Source organism: Chiloscyllium plagiosum, unplaced genomic scaffold, assembly GCF_037043375.1.
Source record: "Chiloscyllium plagiosum isolate Xiang-an unplaced genomic scaffold, Cpla_swu_hap1 HiC_scaffold_45, whole genome shotgun sequence".
NCBI classification, from domain to species: domain Eukaryota; kingdom Metazoa; phylum Chordata; class Chondrichthyes; order Orectolobiformes; family Hemiscylliidae; genus Chiloscyllium; species Chiloscyllium plagiosum.
In genome coordinates, this window is record NW_028270183.1 from 27,569,201 (window position 1) to 27,594,383 (window position 25,183).

Sequence of the window (25,183 nt, forward strand, 5' to 3'; positions counted from 1 at the left end):
TCAGTTCCTTCATTTAGATGGTTAATGTATAAAGGGAAATGTTATGGTCCCAACACTGAGGCTTGCAAAACACCACTAGTCACCGGCTGCCCTCCTGAGAATGACCTTTTTCTCCCCACTCTGTATCCATGCTAGTGTATACGGAAATCCGGGAGACCTTTGGGGTTCGGTTGGTGTCAGTGCAGTGGAGGGATGTCAGGCACCCAGAGTAGGGTTGGCTTTCCGTGGGAGTTCTTGTGGGAAGTTTGGGTGGGTTGTTCTTTTTAACATCACCCAGGAATTAGAACAGGTTTTGATCCCTCCTGCATTTCCTGGCTGACCATCCGGGGAAATGATTCGAAACTCTCCAAATTCTCTGATTCAAACTCAGACCTGGGAAAGTGAAGCTTCCTGTACAATTCCTGAGGAAGCAGTTGTGCCAAGAATTCCACATGATCCTGGACAACTCCTGTTGCCAACACTCTTCCTATTGAGTGATCAGAACACTTTAACAACAGTTGATCAGGAATGTCGATGCACCATGGAGCTGAATAGGATTCTGCAGCTCTCATTCGGCTGAATCTTATCCTGATGCCAAAGTTCACAGCAGGGGGTGGCACAGTGGTTAGCACTGCTGTCTCACAGCACCAGGGACTCAGGTTCGATTCCAGCCTCAGGTGACTGTGTGGCATTTCCTCCGGGTGCTCCAGTTACCACCCACAGTCCAAAGATGTGCAGGTTAGCATGGATTGGCCATGCTAAATTGCCCCATAGTGTTCACGGATTTGTAGGTTAGGTGCAATAATCAGACGTAAATATAAGGGAATGCATCTGCATAGGGTTACCCTTTGTAGGGTTGTTGTGGCAAATCACCTGTTTCCACACTGTAGGGATTCTGTAATTTCACCTGGTTTTATCACTGAAGACCTCACTGATCCACATCAGAGATCATTAATACAGTGTCTGGGACGGAGCCAAACTGGGTAGGTGCTAGCAGGTTCTTGCTGCCTTGAGCAGCACGCTGGTGAACCAAGTTTAGTTTCCCCTTGTCCTCATCTCTTAACCCTTCTGTCGTGGAAATTAAATCAACTCAACAAAATGCTAGCAAGAGCAAAGAAAAAGCTTTATTGTAACCTCTACAGCAGGACCCAATACACTTGGCAAAATGCCTCATTAAGGGCCCCAAATAGCTTTCACATATTCTCTTTATACGATACTTGGCTTCGCCTTATCACACCACTCAAGGACAAGAGCTGGGAACATTCGAACTCCTTTCCACATATGGAGTTGTTTTTCTCATTCCGTTGCTGTTGATATAAGTGCTTACTGCCCTTATGTTTTCCCTGACTCTGCTGAATTTGACTGCTTGCAAGAATTGCAAGGCCAGGCTGCCTGCCTGCAAAATTCAGCAAAGTGAGACTGTCTACCTAAAGATTTAGCAAAGTATTAGATTTAGCAAAGTATTCTCTTTCAGATTTCACAGTAAATGTTAATTTTCCATTCCACACATACACAATGCAGTTACTCTGTTGTGATGCCTGCTTTATGACTTATAACCTGCTTTACAGTTTTAAATAAACTAACCAGCAAAGTTAATCAATTGATGAGGAACAATGGATTAATAGCCCATTTTCATCGACATGTCCATCCGAAATATGAGAGCAGACCAAATACATAGAATGTGAATTCAAAATGCAGGACTGAGGATTTCCCAACAATCTTCACCCTGATGTACCAAGAGGATACCCTGCTATCCCAACAGGCCCAGCCTCACACAGGTCCATCTTCACCTAATCCGATTCATTTCATGTGATTTTGAGAGACAGCTGAGAGCACTCAGTGCAGCAAAGGCTGCAGGAACTGACAATATAACAACTGCAGCACTGAAGACATGTGCTGTACAATTTGTTTTCTTCAATTCAATCTAACTGTCCCAGGGAAGCTACAACATTAGGATCCCCTGCCTGTATTCTATAAGCGCTGAGGCTGCAGGAGAGAGGCAGTAATGTCACTCAGTGAGGTAGTGAGACAGAACGGAGGGGAGGTGATGGGACATGGTAGGTCTACAGTAGAGGGATTAAGCCTGACACCACACCACAAGGCAGAGCATGGCAATTTCTAAGGCCCTTCCCTTCTGTCCAGCTGAGGGAGAGTCCGGGAGGTTTCTATTTCACTCCAAGCAACTCAGCAAACTCAAACCAGAACATAACACTGAAGCACTGTTCTGAAGAAGATCCTAGAACAAACATTTTAACCCTGCTTTCTGTCCACACATGCTGCCAGACCTGTTGAGCTTTCTCAGCAACTTCTGTTTGTTTTTAATCAGGATATTGTGGGTTGGATATAATTGCTTCACTTATCACAAATTTCACCGTCCAGGGTCAGACTGGAAGGACTAATTATACAACACTATATCGGGCTTGATAAACTGTTGGATTTAAATTCCTGACACAAACAAACCTGGGTTATAACACTGAATGTTTACTCCAGTGGCTCTCACAAACAGGACCATCCTGCTTTATATAATCCACAGGTGGAGCTCCAACGCTCCTGAATCAAACGGATTTCAGTCTGGTCTCAGATGAGTGTCGACAGAATGAGCAAAGCCTTTGACATGTTGGGAAACTCTCTGAATTGGGTATTCAGTGGGACCCAGATCTCTGGCACAGAGCCTGTCCCTGTTGCACAGTAGGGAAGGAGGGAAAGGATGAGAGTGTTAGTTATTGGGGATTTAATAGTTAGAGGCTCAGATAGAAGGTTTGTAGAGAATGAACGAGACTCGCAGTTGGTGTGTTGCCTCCCAGGTGCCAGGGTCTGTGATGTCTCTGATCGTATCTTTGGGGTCCGGAAGGGAGAGGGTGACCAGCCTCATGTCGTTCTCCATGTAGGTACCAACAACATAGGTAGAAAGAGGGATAGGGATGTAAGGCAGGATTTCAGGGAGCTAGGGTGAAAGCTGAGAGCTAGAACAAACAGAGTAGTTATCTCTGGTTTGTTACCCGTGCCACGTGATAGCAAGGCAAGGAATAGGGAGAGATATCAGCTAAACATGTGGCTGCAAGGATAGTGCAGGAGGGAGGGTTTCAGGTTTTTGGATAATTGGGGGTCATTCTGGGGAAGGTGGGACTTGTACAAACAGGACGGTCTTCACATTACCAGAGGGGTACTAATATCCTGGGTGGGAAATTTGCTGGTGCGATTCGGGTGGGTTTAAACTAGCTCAGCAAGGGGATGGGAACCGGAAGTGCAGTTGCATTGCACAGGAGGATGAGAGTAGGGAGGGCATGGACAGGATTTCAGGGTCATAGGAATGTGCTGGCAGACAGCGAAGTGGTTTGAAGTGTGTTGCAGGAATGGGTGTTGCAGGTTCCAGAGTTTAGATCTTTCATTAAGGACAGGCAAGGCAGTAAAAGATAGTATAACGGTGGCTGAGAGAACTTTTGATGAGGACTCATTTACTGAGGTCGTGTGGGCTGAGGTTAGAAACAGGGGAGGCGAGGTCACACTGCTTGGAGTTTTTTTATAGGCCTCCGCAGAGTTCCAGGGAGGTGGAGGAGAGGATTAGCAAAATTATTCTGGGTAGGAGTGAAAGGAACAGGGTGGTCATAATGGGGGACGTTAACTTCCCAACATTGACTGGAAATGCTATAATTCTAATACATTGGATGGATCAGACTTTGTCCAATGTGTACAGGAGGGTTTCCTGATACAGTATGTCGAAGGGCCGACAAGAGGGGAGGCCACATTGGATCTGGTGCTTGGTAATGAACCAGGCCAGGTGTTTGATTTAGTTGTTGGTGAGTACTTTGGAGAGAGTGACCATAATTCAGTTATGTTAAGTTTAGCGATGGAAAGGGATAGGTACATGCCACAGGTCAAGAGTTATCGATGGGGCAAGGCAATTATAATGTAAAATTAGGCAAAAATTAGGGTGCAGAGAATGGGGTAGCAAAATGCAGGGGATGCAGACAATGGAAATGTGGAGCTGGTTTAAGGAACAGATATTGCGTGTCCTTGATAGGCATGTCCCTGTTAGGCAGGGAGGAAGTGATAAGGTAAGGGAACCATGGTTTACTACAGAAATTGCATCTCTTGTTACAAAGAAGAAGGATGATTATGTGTTGATGAGGCAAGATGGTTCAGATGAGGCGATGGAGAGTTACAGATCAGCTAGGAAGGATTAAAGAGAGAGTTAAGAGCAAAGAGAGGACACGAACAGTCTTTAACAACTAGAATAAAGGAGAACCCTAAAGCTTTCTATAGGTATGTGAAGAATGAAAGGCTGATTCGGGTAGGAATAGGGCCAGTCAAAGACAAGTGGGAAGTTGAGTGTGGACCCTGTGGAGATCAGAGAGGTGCTAAACAAACATTTCTCATCGGTTTTCACTCAGGAAAATGAGGTACGAGATATTAGACTAGAAAGGATCGAGGTTAGTTACAAACAGGTGTTATCAATTCTAGAAGGAGTGAAAGTAGACAAGTTCCCTGGGCCAGATGGGATTTATCCGAGGATTCTCTGGGAAGCTAGCGAGGAGATACAGAGCCTTTAGCTTTGATATTTGAGTCGTCATTGTCTACAGGTTTGGTACTAGAGGACGGGAGGATTGCAAATGTTGTGCCCTTGTCCAAGAAGGGCAGTAGAGATGATCCAGGTAATTATGGACCAGTGAGCCTTACTTCTGTTGTAGGAAAGGTTTTGGAAAGGATTATGAGAGATAAGATTTATAATCATCTAGCAAGCAACAATTTGACATCAGATAGTCAACATGTTTTCACCAAGGGCAGGTCATGTCTCACAAACCTCATTGAGTTTTTTGAGAAGGTGACCAAGCATGAGGGTAGGGCAGTTGATGTGGTATACATGGACTTCAGTAAAGCCTTTGATAAGGTTCCACATGGTAGGCTGTTGGAGAAAATGCAGAGGCATGGAATTGAGGGTGATTTAGCAGTTTGGATTAGAAACTGGCTTTCTGAAAGAAGGCAGCGAGTGGTGGTTAATGGAAAATATTCAGCCTGGAGTCCGGTTACTAGTGGTGTGCCACAAGGATCTGTTTTCGGCCCACTCCTGTTTGTCATTTTTATAAATGACTTAGACGCAGGCATAGGTGGATGGATTAGTAAATTTGCAGACAATACTAAAGTTGGTGGAGTAGTGGACAGTGTGGCAGAATGTTACTGGTTGCAGGGGGACTTGGATAAACTGCAGATTTGGGCTGAGAGGTGGCAAATGGAGTTCAATGCACTAAATGTGAAGTAATGCACTTTGGGAAGAATAACAGGAAGGCAGAGTACTGGGTCAATGGAAAGATTCTTGGTCGTGTGGATGTGCAGAGGGATCTTGGAGTCCATGTACAAAGATCCCTGAAAGTTGCCACCCAGTTGGATAGTGCTGTTAAGGAGGCATACGATGTGTTAGGTTTCATTGGTAGAGGGATTGAGTTCCAGAGCCGCAATATCATGCTGCAACTATACAAAACACTCGTGCGACCACACTTGGAATATTGTGTACAGTTTTGGTCGTCATATTTCGGAAAGGCTGTGGAAGCATTGGAAAAGGTGCAGAGGAGATTTACCAGGATGTTGCCTGGTCTGGAGGGAAGGTCTTAGGAGGAAAGGCTGAGAGACTTGAACCTGTTCTCATTGGCAAGAAGAAGGCTAAGAGGGGATTTCATAGAGACATACAAGATGATCAGAGGATTAGATAGGGTAGACAGTGAAATATTTTTTCCTAGGATGATGATGTCAGCTTGTACGAGAGGGCATAACTACAAATTGAGGGGTAATAGATTTAAGACAGATGTCAGAGGCAGATTCTTTACACAGAGAGTGGTAAGGGCGTGGGATGCCCGATCTGCTAATGTAGTCAACTCAGCCACATTAGGGAGATTTAAACAATCCTTGGATAAGCACATGGATGATTTTAGGATAGTGTAGGGGGACGAGTTGAGAATAGTTCACAGGTCGACGCAACATCGAGGGCCGAAGGGCCTGTTCTGCGCTGAATTGTTCTATGTTCTAATTGTGGAGACACGATGATTGGTCAGGCACACTTACCATTACGTTGCAATTGGACAAGATCCATCTTGAGGTCAGTTTCTAAAATTTTCATGTCAGTGGACAGCTGTGTGACTAAAAAGGAAACAGATGATAAGTTACACATCAGCAGAAAGTTTAATAGCTGTCATATTCCACAGGGAGACAATTACATGGTAAACCTGTCTGTGTAATTGCCTTTAAGGACCCTTTGTGTCCACAGTGTTGTGAGTGTGCTGCTAATGGTTCTGCTATGGGTTTACAAGCTGCACGCACACATAAAACGTAGTTACTCTGTTGTGATGTCTCTTTTATAAATTATAACCTGTTTTACAGTTTTAAATAAATGAATTGACGAGGAACGATCGATTATTAGCCATTCTCATGAACACGCCCATCCAAAATATTGGAGCAGCCAAAATACATGGAATGTGAATTTAAAATACAGGATGGAAGATTTCCCGACAATCTTCACCCTGATGTACCGAGAGGGTGACATCCCAACTGGCCCAGTCTCACACAGGTCCATCTTCACCTAATCCGATTCATTCCATGTGATTTTGAGAGACAGCTGAAAGCACTCAGTGCAGCAAAGACTGCAAGGACTGACAATATAACAACTGCAGCACTGAAGACCTGTCCTCTACAATTTGTTTTCTTCAATTCAATCCAACTGTCCCAGGGAAGCTACAACATTAGGATCCCCTGCCTGTATTCTATAAGCGCTGAGGGTGCAGGAGAGAGGCAGTAATGTCACTCAGAGAGATAGTGAGACAGAACTGAGGGGAGGGGATGGGACATGGTGGGTCTACAGTGGAGGGATTAAGGACTGACATCACACCACAAGGCGGTGCATGGAAATTTCTAAGGCCCTGCCCTCCTGTCCAGCTGAGGCAGAGTCTGGGAGGTTTCTAATTCACTCCCAGCAACTCAACAAACAGTAACCAAGACCTAAAAACACAGAAGCACTGTTCTGAAGCAGGGTCACTGGAACTCTGCTTTCTCTCCGCATATGCTACCAGACATATTGAATTTTCCCAGCAATTTCTTATTTTGTTTTTAAACAGAATATTGTGGGTTGGATATAACTGCTTCACTTGTACCAATTTTCACCGTCCAGGGTCAGACTGGAATGACTAATCAGACAGCACTATATCTGTGCTGATTAACTATTAGATTTAAATTCCTGACACAAACTAAACCTGGGTTATAACACTGAATGCTTACTCCAGTGACTGTCACACAAACAGGACCATCCTCCTTTACACTATCAACAGGTGGAACTGCAAACCTCCTGAATCAAAAGGATTTCAGCCCAGTCTCAAAGTGAGTGTCGAGAGAATGACTGGAACTTCTGACAAATTGGGAACTCTACATTGTGGAGACATGATGATCAGTCACACCCACTCACCGTTGTGTTGCAATTGGGCTAGATCCATCTTGAAGTCAGTTTCGAAACTTTTCATGTCAGTGGGCCGCTGTGTGACTGAAAAGGAAACATGATAATTTACACATCAGCATAACGTTTAATATGTCTCTCATGTACCACAGGGACATGGTAAACCTGTCTGTGTATCTTGCCTTTAAGGACTCCATGTGTACACAATGTTGTGAGTCTGCTGCTAATGATTCTGCTCTGGGTTTCCAAGCTGCACACACACACACACAATGTAGTTGCTCTGTTGTGATCACGATGTGGTGGTATCGGTGTTGGACTGGGGTGTACAATGTTAAAAATCACACGACACCAGGTTATTGTTCAACAACTTTATTTGGAAGCACTAGCTTTCGGAGCGCAGCTCCTTCATCAAGTGGTTGTGGAGTGCGTGATCTTAAGATACAGAATTTATAGCAAGAGTTTAAAGTGTGATGTAACTGAAATGATATATTGAAAAAGACCTGGATTGTTTGTTGAGCCTCTCATCTTTTAGAATGACCATGTTGGTTTCAGTTGTTTTACATGTAAGTCGCAGAATATTTAAAAGTTACATTCTCAGGTGAACTTTAATAATTGGTGTCATGTCAGCCCAGATAATGCATTGAAGGTGTAAGCTGCCCTGTGTGGAACTTTCTGTGCCAATAATGGTCAGACTCATTCTAATCTAAACACTGGATTTCAATTCTGCAAGTACAATTTCACCCCACAAACTTATATGTGTATGTGTGGATGTGGGTTTGTGTGTGGGGGGTGTTGGGTGGGGGTGATGAGTGTCTCTCAGAGAGTCTGTGTATGTGTGTGAGTGTAAAGGGTTATAAGTCTGTGAGAGGGTACATGTGTGAGTGTGGGAGTGGACGCCTGAGTGTATGAGAGTGGGGTCTGCATGAGTATGAGTGCATGGGTCTGTAGGAGATTGTGTGTGTGTGTGTGTGTGTGTGTGGAGTCACCTGTAGTGTGACATGAATCACAGGTCCCAATTGAGGCCATCCCCATGGATACTGAACTTAGCTCTCAGCCTCTGCTCGGCCACCTTTTCGTTGTTGCATGTCCTGAAGTCCGCCTTGGAGGACGGCCCGAGGCCGAATATCCTGGACCGCTGAAGTGTTCTCCAACTGGGAGGGAACACTCCTGTCTGTTCATTGTTGTGCCGTGTCCATTCATCCGTTGCCGTAGTCTCTGCTTGGTCTCGCTGCCATACCATGCCTCAGGGCATCATTGCCTGCAGCGTATGAGGTAGACAATGTTGGATGAGTTGCATGAATATCTGCTACGTACATGGTGGGAGGTGTCCCCATGTGTAATGGTAATATCCGTGTCGACACTCGGACACATTTTGTAATGTCCACTGTGACAAGGTTGTATGATGCTGGCCTGAAAGCCGGGCAGTTTGCTATGAACACCACAAACTTGAAATTAAGATGGAGTCCACACGCTCAGCCTACATTCAGGATACAGCAGTACAGTTACGGGACATTGCCAAACAGGCAAAGCGACAAAACTACACCACGTACATGCACACCAAGAACAAGAAGCTGTAGCAACGTGGCATCACCATCAGCATACCCAAGCTCGCCCTGACACCACAGTAGATAATGTTATCACCCCAGGGAAGTTGATTGTCAACTTACCGGACCACACCCTTCAACCAGAAGAGCAGGGGTCTCAATTTCTGCCCCACCACCAAAATGGACCCCATGGGTCTTCCAGCAGACACGGAGGAATTCATCAGACAAATGAGACTCAGAGAATTCTTTCAAGATGCCAGCAGTGATCCCAATGAGCCCACCGAGGAACCGGAACAGTCAGCACAGGGATCCGTAGAGGAGCAACCAAAGGAGTCAACTTGGAGTCCACTGGAGGGCCACTGCCCTGGGCTTGACATGTATGCTCAAACTGTCAGGAAATACATAAATGCCTGATTCATCAGTCACACCCACAAGGTAGAGCAAAACATCACCCATTCACAACGCAATGCCATCCATGCTGTCAAAACCAATCACAACATTGTCATCAAACCAGCAGATAAAGGAGGAGCCATTGTCATTCAGATTAGAACAGATTACTGCAAGGAAGTGTACTGACAACAGAACAACCAGGAACACTACAGGCAATTAACGGCTGTTCCACCCAAACAGCACACCTGTGAACTAAACACATTGACCAGGACTTTGGATCCAGTCCTTCAGAGTTCCCTACACGCCCTCATCCCATGTACTTCTTGCATAGGCGACTTCTACTGCTTTCCGAAGATACACAAAGTCAATACACCAGGATGTCCCATCGATTCAGGCAATGGGACCCTATGTGAGAACCTCTCTGGCTATGTCAAAGGCATCTTGAAACCCATTGTACAGGGGACCCCCAGCTTCTGTCGCGACACTACAGATTTCTTATAGAAACTCAGCACCCCTGGACCAGTCGAACCGGGAACATTCTTCGTCACAATGGACGTTTCAGCACTCTACACCAGCATCCCCCACAATGATGGCATCGCAGCACAGCCTCAGTACTCAACACCAACAACTGCCAATCTCCAAACACCATCCTACAACTCATCCGCTTTATCCTCGATCACAATGTCTTCACCTTTGACAACCAGTTCTTCATCCAGACACACGGAACAGCCATGGGGACCAAATTTGCACCCCAATATGCCAACCTTTTCATGCACAGCTTCAAACAAGATTTCTTTTGTACACAGGACCTCCAACCAGCATTATACACCAGTTACACTGATGACATTTTCTTCCTCTGGACAAATGGCAAGGAGTCACTGAAACAACTACACAGGAATATCAATGCATATCATCCCACCATCAAACTCACCATGGACTAGAACAAAAAAAATTTACAGCCCTTCGGCCCTCCAAGCATCTTAAATGAATCTACCATGCCTGCCTCTACCACCTCTGCTGGCAACACATTCCGAATGTTCACCACCCTCTGTGTGAAGTACTTGCCGCGTAAACTTTCCACCTCTCACTTTGAAAGCCTGACCTCTTGTTATTGAATCCTTCACACTGGGAAAAAGCTTGTCTCTATCCATCCTGTCTATACCCTTCATGGTTTTGTAAACCTCAATCAGATCCCCCCTCAATCTCCTTTTTCTAGTGAAAATAAACCTAACCTACTCAACCTCTCTTTATAGCTAGCACTTTCCATACCAGGCACATCCTCGTAAACCTTCTCTGCACCCTCTCCAAAGCGTCCACATCTTTTTGGTAATGTGGCGTCCAGAACTGTACACAGGATTCTAAATGCTAAAAGACTATTCTCTACCATCTGTCTATCTGTATCATTCTTGGACAAATGCATCTCCATCAAGGATGGACACCTCAACACCTCACTCTACCACAAACCCACACTTCTTCAGATTCCACCTGAAACATATTAAAACAGCCATTCCCTACGGACAAACCTCCTCATACACTGGATCTGTTCAGATGAGGAGGAACGTGACGGGCACTTGGAAGTACTCAGGGATGCCCTCATAAGAACTGGGTACGGTGCTCAACTCATTGACCACCAGTTCCGACGTGCCACAGCAAGGAACCGTAATGACCTCCTCAGGAGACAGACACGTGCTACAATCGACAGGGTACTCTTCATTGTCCAGTATTTCCCAGGAGCCAAAACACCAAGCTGTGTTCTTCACAGCCTGCAACACATTATCAATGAGGATGAGCACCTCACCAAGACCTTCCCCACACCTCCACTTAAAACAATCACCAAACCTCAAACAGATCATTGTTTGTAGCAAACTGCCCGGCTTACAGGACAAAACCACACAACCCTGTCACGGTAGGTGCTGTAAGATGTGTCAGAGTGTCAACACAGATACCACCATTACGCATGGGGACACCTCCCACCAAGTACAGGCAGGTACTCATGGGACTCAGCCAGTGTTGTCTAACTCATACGCTGCAGGCAAGGATGCCCTGAGGCATTATACATTGGTGAGACCAAGCAGAGACTACAGCAAAGGATGAACAGACACCGCACAACAATCACCAGACAGTGTTCCCTCCCAGTCGGAGAACACTTCAGCGATTCAGGGTATTCGACCTCGTACCTTCACATGACTGTCCTCCAAGGCGCACTTCGGGGTAGGCAACAACGAAAAGTGGCCGAGCAGAGGCTAATAGCCAAATTTGGTACCCATAGGGATGGCCTCAGCTGGGACCTGGGATTCATGTCACACTACAGGTGACCCCCTACAGACACACACACTCTCCTACAGACACACACACTCTCCTACAGACACACACACTCTCCTATAGGCACACACACTCTCGTACAGACCCACACACTCTCCTACAGACCCTCTCTTATATGCTCACAAATACACTCCTATACTCACACATTCACCCGCTCACAGACATATACCCCTTTACACTCACACACATTCACAGACTCTCTCACACACTCATAAACCCTCCCCTCACCCCCCCACCACCACACACACCCATATCCACACGCACACACACATATACGTTTGTGGGGTGAATTTGGACTTGCAGAATTACATTTCAGTTTGCTCAAAAACTGCATGAATCCATGTAAGATTCTGTAAATCCAGTGTTTTGTTTCGAATCAGTCTGACCATTGTGGCACAGACAGTCTCACATAGGGCAGCTTACACTTTCAATGCATTATCTGGGCTGACATGACACCAATTGTTAAAGTTCACCTGAGAATGTAACTATTAAATATTCTACAATTTGCATGTGAAAGAACTGAAACCAACATGGTCATTCTAACAGATGAGAGACTTAACAAACAATCCAGGTCTTTTTCAATATATCATTTCAGTTACATCACACTGTAAATTTTTACGATAAATTCTGTGTCTTATGATTATATACTCCACAACCACCTGATGAAGAAGCTGCGCTCCGAAAGTTGGTCCTTCTAAATGAATTTGTTAGACTATAATCTGGTGTTGTGTGATGTTAAACTCTGTTGTGGTGTTTGCTTTATAACTTATAACGTGCTTTACAGCTTTAAATAAATTAACCAACAGAGATTCTGGGTAATCCAAGATGGCAGGCAGGAAAATTTTTGGCTGTAACAGGCTACTCCTTGTTTGAAGTATTTTAGATGTGGGAAGTGATTTCCTCAAATTCCAGGAGCAGCAATTACTGATTTATATGCTGTTGCATTGTTTTGCAACTTTGGAGAAAATAAAAGGCAAAACAACGGCATTTTTAAAAGAGACAGGAACAGACAAAGGCAGCACATGGTCTGTGCAAGAGAGAGAAAGAAACCCACACTACTAACTGACACAGCCATGAACCTGCAAAGTTGCTGCCTTTGCTGTTGAATTCATGTATCAGAGTGCGTGTAGGAAAATTAACAAACAGTGAAATTCACAACTGATCTTGGATAAACCTGTTTGGGAGAGGTCACAGCACAGAAACAGATAAATGAATAGTTTTAAGTATAGCCTTGCTGTAAATCCACAATAGTCAGTAGAGTGGGGTCTTTCTTGATTATTTGTTTTATTTGAGATATATCTCTTGATTAAACTTAAAAATAAGCCATAAGTATTAAGTTAGCCTGTTTTGTAGAGGAATAAGGCAGTTTTATTTTCTGCATCTATAGATTAGAACAAGCAAAAATGGCCCTTATTAGAGTGATATGCTGTTCTTGTCGGATGTGGGAGTTTAGGGAGAATTTGCGTGTTACTGAGGATTATATCTGCAATAAATGCCATTGGTTGCAAATCCTATCAGATTGAATGGATTGGTTGGAGCGACAGTTAGAGGCAATGAGGAATTTACAAAAGCAAGGGGATGTGATGGATGGCAGTTATAGGAATGGAGAAAAGTTGCAGATACAGTCACATAGATGGGTTAACACAAGGAAAGGTAAGAGAGGTCGGCAGAGGTCCTCTGTGGCTATCCCCATTTCAAACAAGTATTCAGTTTTGGAAAATGTAGGGGGTGATGGATTTTCAGGGGAATGTAGCACGAACAGCCAAGTTCCTGATTTGGAGATGCCGGTGTTGGACTGGGGTGTACAAAGTTAAAAATCACACAACACCAGGTTGTAGTCCAACAGGTTTATTGGAAGCACACTAGCTTTTGGAGCGACGCTCCATCAGGTGACTATCACCTGATGAAGAAGCATCGCTCTGAAAGCTAGTGTGCTTCCAATTAAACCTGTTGGACTAGAACCTGGTGTTGTGTGATTTTTAGCGAAGTTTCTGGTATTGAGACTGGCTCTAATGCAACGAGGGGTACGTCAGCTTCCAAGAGATCAATTGTGTTAGAGGATTCTGTAGTCCGAGGTACAGACAGACGTTTCTGTGGCCAGCAGTGAAAAAGCAGAATGGTGTGTTGCTTCCCTGGTGTCAGGATCAAGGATGTCTCAGAGAGGGTGCAGAATGTTCTCATGGGGGAGAGGGGCCTGCAAGAGGTCATTGTCCACCTTGGAACCAGTATCATAGGTAGGGAAAAGGATAAGATTCTGAAGGGAGAATGTAGATAGTTCGGCAGGAATTTAAAAAGATGCTCCTGGAGGGTAATAATATCTGGATTACTCCTGGTGCTACGAGCGAGTGAAGGTCGGAATAGGAGGATAGAGCAGATGAATGCGTGGCTGAGGAGCTGGTGCATAGGAGAAGGATTCACATTTTTGGATCATTGGAATCTCTTTTAGGATAGAAGTGACCCGTACAAGAAGCACAGATTGCATCTAAATTGGAAGGGGACTAATATACTGGTAGGGAAATTTGCGAGAGCTGCTCGGGAGGATTAAAACTAGTAAGGTGGGGGTGGGACCCAGGGACATAGTGAGGAAAGAGATCGATCTGAGACGGGTACAGTTGAGAACAGAAGTGAGTCAAACAGTCAGGGCAGGCAGGGACAAGGTAGGACTAATAAATTAAACTGCATTTATTTCAATGCAAGGGGCCTAAGAGGGAAGGCAGATGAACTCAGGGCATGGTTAGGAACATGGGACTGGGATATCATAACATCTACAGAAACATGGCTCAGGGATGGGCAGGACTGGTAGCTTAACTGGGGCGACACGGTGGCTCAATGGTTAGCACTGCTGCCTCACAGCACCAGGGGCCCAGGTTCAATTCCCACCTCGGGCAACTGTCTATGTGGAGTTTGCACATTCTCCCAGTGTCTGTGTGGGTTTGCTCTGGCTTTGTCCCACAGTCCAAAGATGTGCAGGTTAGGTGAATTAGCCATGCTAAATTGCCCATAGTGTTAGTTGCATTAGTCAGGGATGAATGTAGGGGGAATGGGTTGCTCTTTGGTGGGTCAGTGTGGACTTGTTGGGCCGAAGGGCCTGTTTCCACACTGTAGGTAATCTAATCCAATCTTAATGTTCCAGAATACAAATGCTACAGAAAGGGAGGCAAGATAGGAGGGGGAATGGCATTTTTCATAAGGGATAGTACTACTGTTGTAGTTAGGGTGGATATTCCTGGAAATACATCCAAGGAACTTATTTGGATGGAACTGAGAAATAAGAAAGGGATGATCACCTTATTGAGAATGTAGCAATAGTCAGTGGGTAATGGATAAACAAATTTGTAAGGAGATATCAGTTATCTGTAAGAATAATACAGGGTGGTTCTGGTAGAGGATTTTACCTTTCCAAACATAGACTGGGACTACCACAGTGTTAAGGGTTCAAATGAAGAGGAATTTGTTAAGTGTGCACAACAACATTTTCTGGTTCAATATGTGGATGTACTTACTAGAGAAGGTGCTCCTTGGATGCTGCCTGACCTGCTGCACTTTTCCAGCAACACATTTTCAGCCAAGGTGCAAAACTTGACCTACTCTTGGGAAATAAGGCAGGGCAGGTGACTGAGGCATCAGTGGGGGAGTACTTTGGGGCCAGTGACCATAATTTCATTAGTTTTAAAATAGTGATGGAAAAGGATAGACCAGATCTAAAAGTTGAAGTTCTAAATTGGAGGAAGGCTAATTTTGACGGTATTAGGCAAAAACTTTGAAAAGCTGATTGGGGGCAGATGTTTGTAGGTAAAGGGACGGCTGGAAAATGGGAAGCCTTAAGAAATGAGATAATGAAAGTCCAGAGACAGTATATTCCTGTCAGGGTGAAAGGGAAGTCTGGTGGGTGTAGGGAAACCTCAATAGAGAAATTGAGCATTTGGTTAAGGAAAAGAAGGAAGCATATGTAAGATATAGATAGGATAGATCGCGTGAATCCTCAGAAGAGTATAAAGAAAGTAGGAGTATACTTAAGGGGAAATCAGGAGGGCAAAAACAGAACATGAGATAGCTTTTGCAAATAGGGTTAAGGAGAATCCAAAGCGTTTTAACAAATATATTAAGGACAAAAGGGTAACTATGGAGAGAATAGGCCCCTTAAAGATCAGCAAGGCGGCCTTTGTTTGGAGCCGCAGGAGATGAGGGAGATACTAAACGAGTATTTTGCATCAGTGTTTACTGTGGAGAAGGACATGGAAGATATAGAATGTAAGGAAATAGATGGTGACATCTTGCAAAATGTCCAGATTCGAAAGGAGGAAATGCTGGATGTCTTGAAATGCATAAAGTGGATAAATCCCCAGGACCTGATCAGGTGTACCCTCAAACTCTGTGAGAAGCTAGAGAAGTGATTGCTGGGCCCCTTACTGAGATATTTGCATCATCAATAGTCACAGGTGAGATGCTGGAAGACTGGAGGTTGACTAACGTTGTGCCACTGTTTAAGAAGGGCAGTAAGGACAAGCCAGTGAACTATAGACCAGTGAGCCTGACGTCGGTGATAGGCAAGTTGTTGGAGGGAATCCTGAGGGACAGGATGTACATGTATTTGGAAAGGCGCAGCAGGTCAGGCAGCATCCAAGGAGCAGGAGAATCGACATTTCGGGCATGAGCCCTTCTTCAGGAATGAGGAAAGTGTGTCCAGCAGGCTAAGATAAAAGGTAGGGAGGAGGGACTTGGAAGGGTTGTTGGAAATGCGATAGGTGGAAGGAGGTCAAGGTGAGGGTGATAGGCTGGAGTGGGAGTGGGGGCAGAGAGGTCAGGAAGAAGATTGCAGGTTAGGAAGGTGGTGCTGAGTACGAGGGATTTGACTGAGACAAGGTGGGGGGAGGGGAAATGAGGAAACTGGTGAAATCCGAGTTCATCCCTTGTGGTTGGAGGGTTCCGAGGTGGACCTACTCACAGCATTGGGAGTAGCATTCTGAAGAGTCTGGATGAATTAACAGTGTAAATAGATATACCTGTACACAGTGTAATGGGTCAGGCCTTACCCCCTCAAAACATTTCAAGTAAGTAGCCCTGACCCTAACATTTCTAGTTATTTTAAACAGGTTTCAGGCAGATTTTCCAGGTGGGATGCAGCTGGCCCAAGCACTCAGTTTTAAACAAAGCAGAATTCCTTCACAGATTACTGAATGAAACATGAACAAAAGAGAACTGAATTTAGAATAACCTAACCTGGCTGAAAACCCAATTGACTCTATCGCAACTTAATGCTGCTGTTCCAAATACTTGCAACATCCCCATTAACAGCCTCTTGGCAAAAATGGGGAAAATCAAACCCAGGTTCTTCCAGAGAGAGAGAGAGAGGATCAGCATGGAGCTGTTTCCTTGGGTCCCCAGCAGCCTCTCAGGGTTCCCAGCTAAAACCTGACCAGCAGCTGCTGCAAACAAAAGCAGCCAGACTGCTAAATGCAAACCAAACCCTGAATGGGAGAACTGGCCACTCCCCTTTCATTGGAGAAATGGTTTAAAAAAACACTTAAAAACTTTCTCAAGTGGATCCTTCCAGACATATTGGAACCTCTGAGGAGAAAGTGAGGACTGCAGATGCTGGAGATCAGAGCTGAAAATGTGTTGCTGGAAAAGCGCAGCAGGTCAGGCAGCATCCAAGGAGCAGGAGAATCGACGTTTCGGGCATGAGCCCTTCTTCAGGAAGAAGGGCTCATGCCCGAAACATCGATTCTCCTGCTCCTTGGATGCTGCCTGACCTGCTGCGCTTTTCCAGCAACACATTTTCAGCATATTGGAACCTCTGCCTTTCTGACCCCTCCGAAGAAAAGATCAAGGACAACATCATCTTATTAAAGGAGCAGCAGGGTCGCAGCAGTTGTAATGTAGTTGCAAATATAAAGACATGGCTGCAGGGTGATCGAGGATTGAAACTGAATCTCTGGGGTTATTTAATATTTCGGGAGGATAAACAAGTAGGAAGAGATCTTGGGATAGCATTATCAATGCAATAGTGACCATGGTTATTGGCTGAAAATATTAAGTTGTGGAACTGCATAGATGGAGTAAGGAACACTGAGGGCAGGAAATGTTAATAGGAGCTCTCTATAGCCCCCCCAAACAGTAGCAGAGATAAAACGGAAGGCAGTAACCAGGAAACCAGAGACACATACAAAAAGGGTACCAGGATATGTGACTTTAATTTACATTTCGATTCGACAAGGGAGGAAGTGAGGACTGCAGATGCTGGAGAGTCAGAGTCGAAAAGTCAGGAATATCCGAGGAGCAGGAGAGTCGATGTTTCGGGCATAAGCCCTTCGTCAGGAATGTGCCAGCCTAAGGATAATGCTGTAGAGGAGGACTTTCTGGAATATTTACATTTTTTTTTAAATCAAGGAACTGACGAGACAGCAAGTTATGGTAGACTGGGTATTGTGCAAAGGGAAAGGATTTATAACAGTTTTGTTGAGCAGGGTGTTTTGGGGAAGAGTACCAATAATGTTTAAAAATTTTCTTTAAGCTGGTGAGGGATGAAGTTGGGTTCTGAATCTGAATCAAAGGAGCCAGGAGGGCGTCAGGCACAAGTTGGCCATAGACGATTGGGGAATGTTATTAAAAGGGTCGACAGTGGATAGGCTGAGATTAATATTTTTAAAAGTGCGTATGTGAATTACAACAATTATTCATTCCTGTCACAAAAATTCAACAGGGAAAATGGCTCAACCATGACAGAAAAATAAGTTCCGGGTAATATTAGTATCAGTAGTGGGGAGAATGCTTGAGTCTAATATAAAAGTCATGATGGCAGAACAATTGAAAATGTCGGGCTGTAGGGACCAATAACACAGATAAAACCAGGGCAGACGTTCTGCTGAGGGAGTATGATCAGCTAGGAGCTAAATTTTAAAAAAAGAAGAAAAGAGATAAAATCTCAGGATGACTAACTGAGCCATGAGTTAATTGGCACAATGTCAATAAGATTAAGCAGGAAGTGGGTGGCTCAAAGATTGGTGTGGGAGAAATGGGTTTGAATTCATGGGATATTGGGGAAGAAGGGAACTGTTCCGAGGGGATGGTCTTCATCTGAGCCATGCTGGGACCAGACTCCTAGTGAATCACATAATGAGGGCTTTAAACTAAATAGGGGCGGGGAGAGGATTCAGTTATTGGGGAAAACATTAATGGGATTAAATAAAGTCAACATGGGTTTATGAAAAAAGAAGTCATATTTAAGGCATCCCCTGACTTTTTTTGAGGATATAATCAATAGATAAGGGAGTGCTGGTGGATGTGTTTTTAGATTTCATGAAGGCTTTCCCTACAGTGTAGAAACAGGCCCTTTAGTCCACCCTCCGAAGAGTAACCCAACCAGACCCCATTCCCCTACCCTATTATTCTACATTTACCCTGACTAATGCACCAAACCTTCACATCCCTGAACACTATGGACAATTTAGCTTGGCCAATTAACCCAGCACATCTTTGGACTATGGGAGGAAACTGGAACACCCAGAGGAAACACAGGGAAAATGTACAAACTCCACACAGACAGTCGCCCGAGGCTGGAATTGAATCTGGGTCCTGGCGATGTGAAGCAGCAGTGCTAACCATTGAGTCACATTTTTGATAACTTCCCATGTAAGAGGCTAGTGGGTAAGATTAATGCACATGGTTTTGGGGACATCATGCTGGTAGGAATTGTAATAGTGTAAGGGGCAGTGAGAGACAGGAGATGATCCTACAGCAGTATGTATTCAGTACAATGCAGAAAGAGGCATTGTCATACTTGGATCTTGGGAATAGAAACAGACCAACATAGAAAGTAAGTGGTCCTTTGCACCTGCTCTACCATTCAATATGGTCATGGCTGATCATCCAATCTCAGTATCCCATTCCCACTTCTCTCCATACCCCTGATCCCTTTAACCACATGGGCCATGTCCAGCTCCCTCTGGAATGTATCTAATGGACTCGCTCCATCAACTTCCTGTGGGAGAGAATTCCACAGGTTCAGAACTACCTGAGGGAAGAAATCCTTCCTCCTAGGGTCATAGATTAATACTGCACTAAAATGGGCTTTGGCCCAAACTGGTCCATGCTGACCACACATGCCTGCCTGGTGCTCAGATTCGGGATATCTCATCTGGGCTGCAGAGGAACCTGGAGTGGGAGGGTAAACATCCAGTGGTCATGGTCCATGTATTTACCAATGACATAGATAAAACCAGGGCAGAGGTTCTGCTAAGGGAGTGTGAGAAGCTAGGAGATAAATTAAAAAGCAGAACCAAAAAGATAATAATCCCTGGGTGAGTAACTGAGCCATGAGTTAATTGGCAGGGTCAATAAGATTAACTAGGTGAATGCGTGGCTGAAAGATTGGTGTGGGAGAAATGGGTTTGAATTCATGGGATATTGGGGAAGAAGGGACCTGTTGCAAGGGAATGGTCTTCATCTGAACCATGCTGGGCCGTCCAAGCGAGTCGAATAACTAGGGCTTTAAACTAAATAGGGGCGGGGAGAGTTCAGTTATAGAGGAAATTAGAAAACGCAAATTAAAGGAGGAGGTAAGAGTGCAGAACTCAGGAGAGGTTATTATAAGCTCCAGCACAGACACAAATAGAACCGAGTGTTTGGAAAGGGTTAGCTATCAAACTTCAGCACGCTGGACAAACAAATGACAATGAGAAGAGTGATGGTTAATACAGGAATGAAAGTGTTATGTCTGAATGCACTCAGCTTAAGGAATAAAGTAAATGAGCTTGTGGCGAAGATCGAAATTGGCGGGTACGACATGGTGGGCATCACAGAGACATGGCTGCAAGGGCTCAGGATTGGGAGCTGAATATTCAAGGATACCCATCCTATCGAAAAGATGGGCAGGTGGGCAGAGGGGATGGGGTTGCATCATTAGTAAGAAATGAAATTAAATCAATAGTATGAAACAAAATAGGGTCAGGTGATATACAATCTGTGTGCGTACAACTCAGGAACAGCAAATTTAAAAACAAAACTATATTTGGAGTTCTGTACAGACCTCCAAACAGTAATCAGGAGCGGGGGCACAAGATACACCAGGAGATAGAAAAGATGTGGAGGAAAGTCAAAGTTACAGTGATCATGGGGGATTTCAATATGCGGGTGGACTTTGAAAATCAGGTTGGTAGTGGATTTGAAAATGAGTTTGTGGAATGTCTGTGTGATGGCTTTTTGGAACAGCTTGTGGTGGAGCCCACTAGGGAACAGGCAATACTGGATTTAGAGTTGTGCAATGAAGCAGACTTGGTAAGGGAGCTTAAGGTGAAGGAATCCTTCTAAAGCAGTGAGCATTATATGACTGAATTTACTCTGCAATTTGAGAGAGAGAAGGTAGAATCGGAGGTAACAGCATTACAGCTGAATAAAGGCAACTACAGAGGCATGAGGGAGGAGCTGGGGAGAATTGACTGGGAGAGGGGCCCAGCAGGAAACACAGTGGAACACCAAGAGCAAGAGTTTCTGTGAGTAATTCAGGAGACACAGCAGTGATTCATCCCGAGGGAAAAAAAGCATAGTGCAGGGAGGATGAGGCAACCATGGCTGACGAGGAGGTCAGGAAAAGCATAAAAGCAAAAGAGAAAGCATATAATGTGACGAAGGGCGGTGGGAAACCAGAGGATTGGGAAGCTTACAAAAAACAATAGAAGCAACCAAAAAAGGAAATAAGGAGAGAGAAGATTAAATCTGAGGGTAACTTAGCCCATAATATAAAGGGAGATTAAATCTGAGGGGAAGATAGCCACTAATATAAAGGAAGTTTAAAGCAGAGGGTAAGAAAGCCAGTAATATAAAGGGAGATTAAATCTGAAGGTAAGATAGTCACTGATATAATGGGAAATTAAATCTGAGGGCAAATTGACAGTAATATAAAGGAAGATTAAATCTGAGAATAAACCAGCCAGTAATAAAGAGGAAGATTAAAGCAGAGAGTAAGAGAGCCAGTAATATAAAGGGAGAATAAATCTGAGAGTAAACTAGCCAGTAATATAATCGGAGATTAAACCTGAGGGTAAACCAGCCAGTAATATAAAGGAAGACTTAACTTAAGGGTAACTAGGCAGTAATATCAAGGGAAATTAATTCTGAGGGTAAACTAGCCAGTAGTATAAAGTAAGATTAAATCTAAGGGTACACTAGCCAGTAATATAAAGGGAGATTAAACCTGAGGGTAAACTAGCCAGAAATATAAAAGGAGATTAGATCTGAGAGTAAGATACTAATAATATAAAGGGAGAATAAATTGAGGGTAAATTAGCCAGTAATATAAAGGGAGAGTAAATCTGAGGGTAAACTAAGCAGTAATATAAAGGGAGACTAAATCTGAAGGTAAGATAACCACTAATATTAGGAGTGATTAAATCTGAGGGCAAATGAGCCAATATATAAAGGAAGATTAAATCGGCAGGGAAGCTAGCCAGTAAAATAAAAGGAGAATAAATCTGAGGGTAAACTGGACAGTAATAGAAATGGAGATTAAATCTGAGGGAAATCTTACCGGTAATATAAAGGGAGATTAAATCTGAGAATAAGCTATGCACTGATATGGAGGAAGATTAAACCTGAGGGTAAACTAGACAGAAATATAAAAGGAGATTAAATCTTAGGATAAAGTAGCCAGTAATATACAGGGCGATTAAATCTGAGCGTAAACTAGCCAGTAATATACAGGACGATTAAATCTGAGGGTAAACTAGCCAGTAATATAAAGGGAGGTTAAATGTGAGGGTAATTGAGCCAATAATATAAAGGAAGATTAAATCTGAGAGTAAACTAGCCAGTAATATCATTGGAGATTATACCTGAGGGTAAGCTAACCAGTATAATAAAGGGAGATTAAATCTTCGGGTAAACTAGCCAGTAATATAAAGGGAGATTAAATCTGACGGGAAGCTGGCCAGTAGTATAAAGGGAGATTAAATCTTCGGGTAAACTAGCCAGTAATATAAAGAGAGATTAAATCTGAGGGGAAGCTGGCCAGTAGTATAAAGGGAGATTAAATCTTCGGGTAAACTAGCCAGTAATATAAAGGGAGATTAAATCTGAGGGGAAGCTGGCCAGTAATATAAAGGGAGATTAAATCCGAGAGTAAACTAGCCAGTAATTTAATTCTCCCCGTGTCTGCATGGGTTTCCTCCGTTTGCTCCGGTTTCCTCCCACAGTCCAAAGATGTGCAGAGTGGGGTGAATTGGTCATGCAAAATCACCCATAGTATTAGGTGCATTAGTCAGAAGGAAATGGGGCTGGGTGGGTTACTCTTCAGTGTGGACTTGTTGGCCTGAAAGGCCTGTTTCCACACTGTAAGGAATCTAATTAAAAAAAAATCTAAGAGTAAGATGCCCAGTAATATAAAGAGAGATAAAATCTGCAGGGAAACTAAACAGTACTATGAGGGAGATTACATCTGAGGGGAAGGTAGGCAGTAATATAAAGAGAGATTACATCTGAGGATAAACTACTCAGTAATATAAAGGGAGATTAAATCTGACGGTAAACTGGTCAGTAATATAAAAGGAGATTAAATTTGAGGGTAAATTAGCCAGAAATATAAATGGAGAATAAATCTGAGGGTAAACTAGCCAGAAATATAAAGGGAGATTAAATCTGAGGGTAAGCTAGCCAGTAATATAAAGGGAGATTAAATTTGAGAGTAAGCAATGCAGTAATATCGAGGAAGATTAAACCTGATGGTAAACCAGCCAGAAATATAAATGAAGATTAAACCTAAGGTAGGGTAGCCAGTAAAATAAAGGGAGATCAAATCTGAGGGTAAGCTCACCAGTAATATAAAATGAGGTTAAATAGAGTCATGGAGTCAGAGAGACGTACAGCATGGAAAAAGACCTTTCGGTCGAACCCGTCATGCTGACCAAATATCCCAACCCAATCTAGTCCCACCTGCCAGCACTCATATCCCTCCAAACCCTTCCTGTTCATATACCCATCCAAATGCTTCTTAAATGTTGAAATTGTACCAGCCTCCACCACTTCTTCTGGCAGCTCATTCCACACACGTACCACCCTCTGTGTGAAAAAGTTGCCCCTTAGGTCTCTTTTATATCTTGCCCCTCTCACCCTAAACCTATGCTCACTAGTTATGTACTCCCTGACCCCAGGGAAAAGACTTTGTCTATTTATCCTATTCATGCCCCTCATGATTTTGTAAACCTCTATAAGGTCACCCCTCAGCCTCCGATGCTCCAAGAAAAACAGCCCCAGCCTATTCAGTCTCTCCCTATAGCTCAAATCCTCCAACCCTGGCAACATCCTTGTAAATCTTTTCTGAACTCTTTCAAGTTCAACACTTTGGGGACAGAGGTGAGCACTTTGGGGACAGTGACCACAATTCGGTGATTTTTACTCTAGTGATGGAGAGGGATAAGTGTGCACTGCAGGGCAAGAGTTATAGCTGGGGGCAGGGAAATTATGATGCGGTGAGGCACGACTTAGGATGCGTAGCTTGGAAAAGTAGGCTTCAAGGGAAGGGCGCAATTGATATGTGGAGCTTGTTCAAGGAACAACTATTGAGTGTCCTTGATAAGTATGTACCTGTCAGGCAGGGAGGAAAGGGTCATGTGAGGGAGCCGTGGTTTAATAAGGAATTGGAATCCCTTGTTAAAGGGAAGAGGGCGGCCTGTGTAAAGATGAGGCGTGAAGGTTCAATTGGGGCGATTGAGAGTTATAAGGTAGCCAGGAAGGATCTGAAGAGAGAGCTAAGAGCAGCAAGGAGGGGACATGAAAAGTCCTTAGTTGGTAGGATTAGGGAAAACCCAAAGGCATTCTATAGGTATGTCAGGAATAAAAGAATGACTAGAGTAGGAATAGGTCCAGTCAAGGATAGTAGTGAGAAGTTGCGTGTGGAGGCTGAGGAGATTGGGGAGACACCGAATGAATACTTTTCGTCAGTATTCACTCAGGAACAGGACATTGTTGCCGATGTGAATACTGAGTCACAATTAATTAGAATGGATGTCTTTGAGGTATGTAGAGAAGAGGTGTTGGAAATTCTGGAAAGGGTGAAAATAGATAAGTCCCCTGGGCGTGATGGCATTTATCCTAGGATTCTCTGAGAAGCAAGGGAGGAGATTGCAGAGCCATTGGCCTTGATTTTTATGTCCTCATTGTCTACAGTAATAGTGCCAGAAGACTGGAGGATAGCAAATGTGGTTCCCTTGTGCAAGAAGGGGAGTAGGGATAACCCTAGTAACTATAGGCCGGTGAGTCTCACTTCTGTTGTGGGCAAAGTCTTAGAGAGAATTGTAAGGGATAGGATTTATGAACATCTGGATAGGAATAATGTGATCAAGGATAGTCAGCATGGTTTTGTGAAGGGCAGGTCGTGCCTCACAAACCTTATTGAATTCTTTGAGAAGGTGACTAAGGAAGTAGACGAGGGTAAAGCGGTAGATGTGGTATATATGGATTTTAGTAAGGCATTTGATAAGGTTCCCCATGGTAGGCTACTGCAAAAAATACGGAGGTATGGCAT

The 25,183-nt window shown here is 44.0% G+C and overlaps 1 protein-coding gene across 2 annotated transcripts in view; it reads right to left on the reverse strand.

Annotated features, from left to right (window-relative positions):
* The window catches only part of LOC122552439 (CD209 antigen-like protein C), a 77,116-nt gene that overhangs the window by 14,383 nt on the left and 37,550 nt on the right, over positions 1-25,183 (reverse strand). For both annotated transcript variants that reach the window (XM_087983159.1, XM_043695169.2), the window contains 2 exons: positions 7,424-7,498; positions 6,034-6,108 (listed from right to left, as the gene is read on the reverse strand). In XM_087983159.1, the coding sequence (XP_087839285.1) occupies positions 6,034-6,108; positions 7,424-7,498 (150 nt within the window). The remainder of the gene's footprint in view (positions 1-6,033; positions 6,109-7,423; positions 7,499-25,183) is intronic.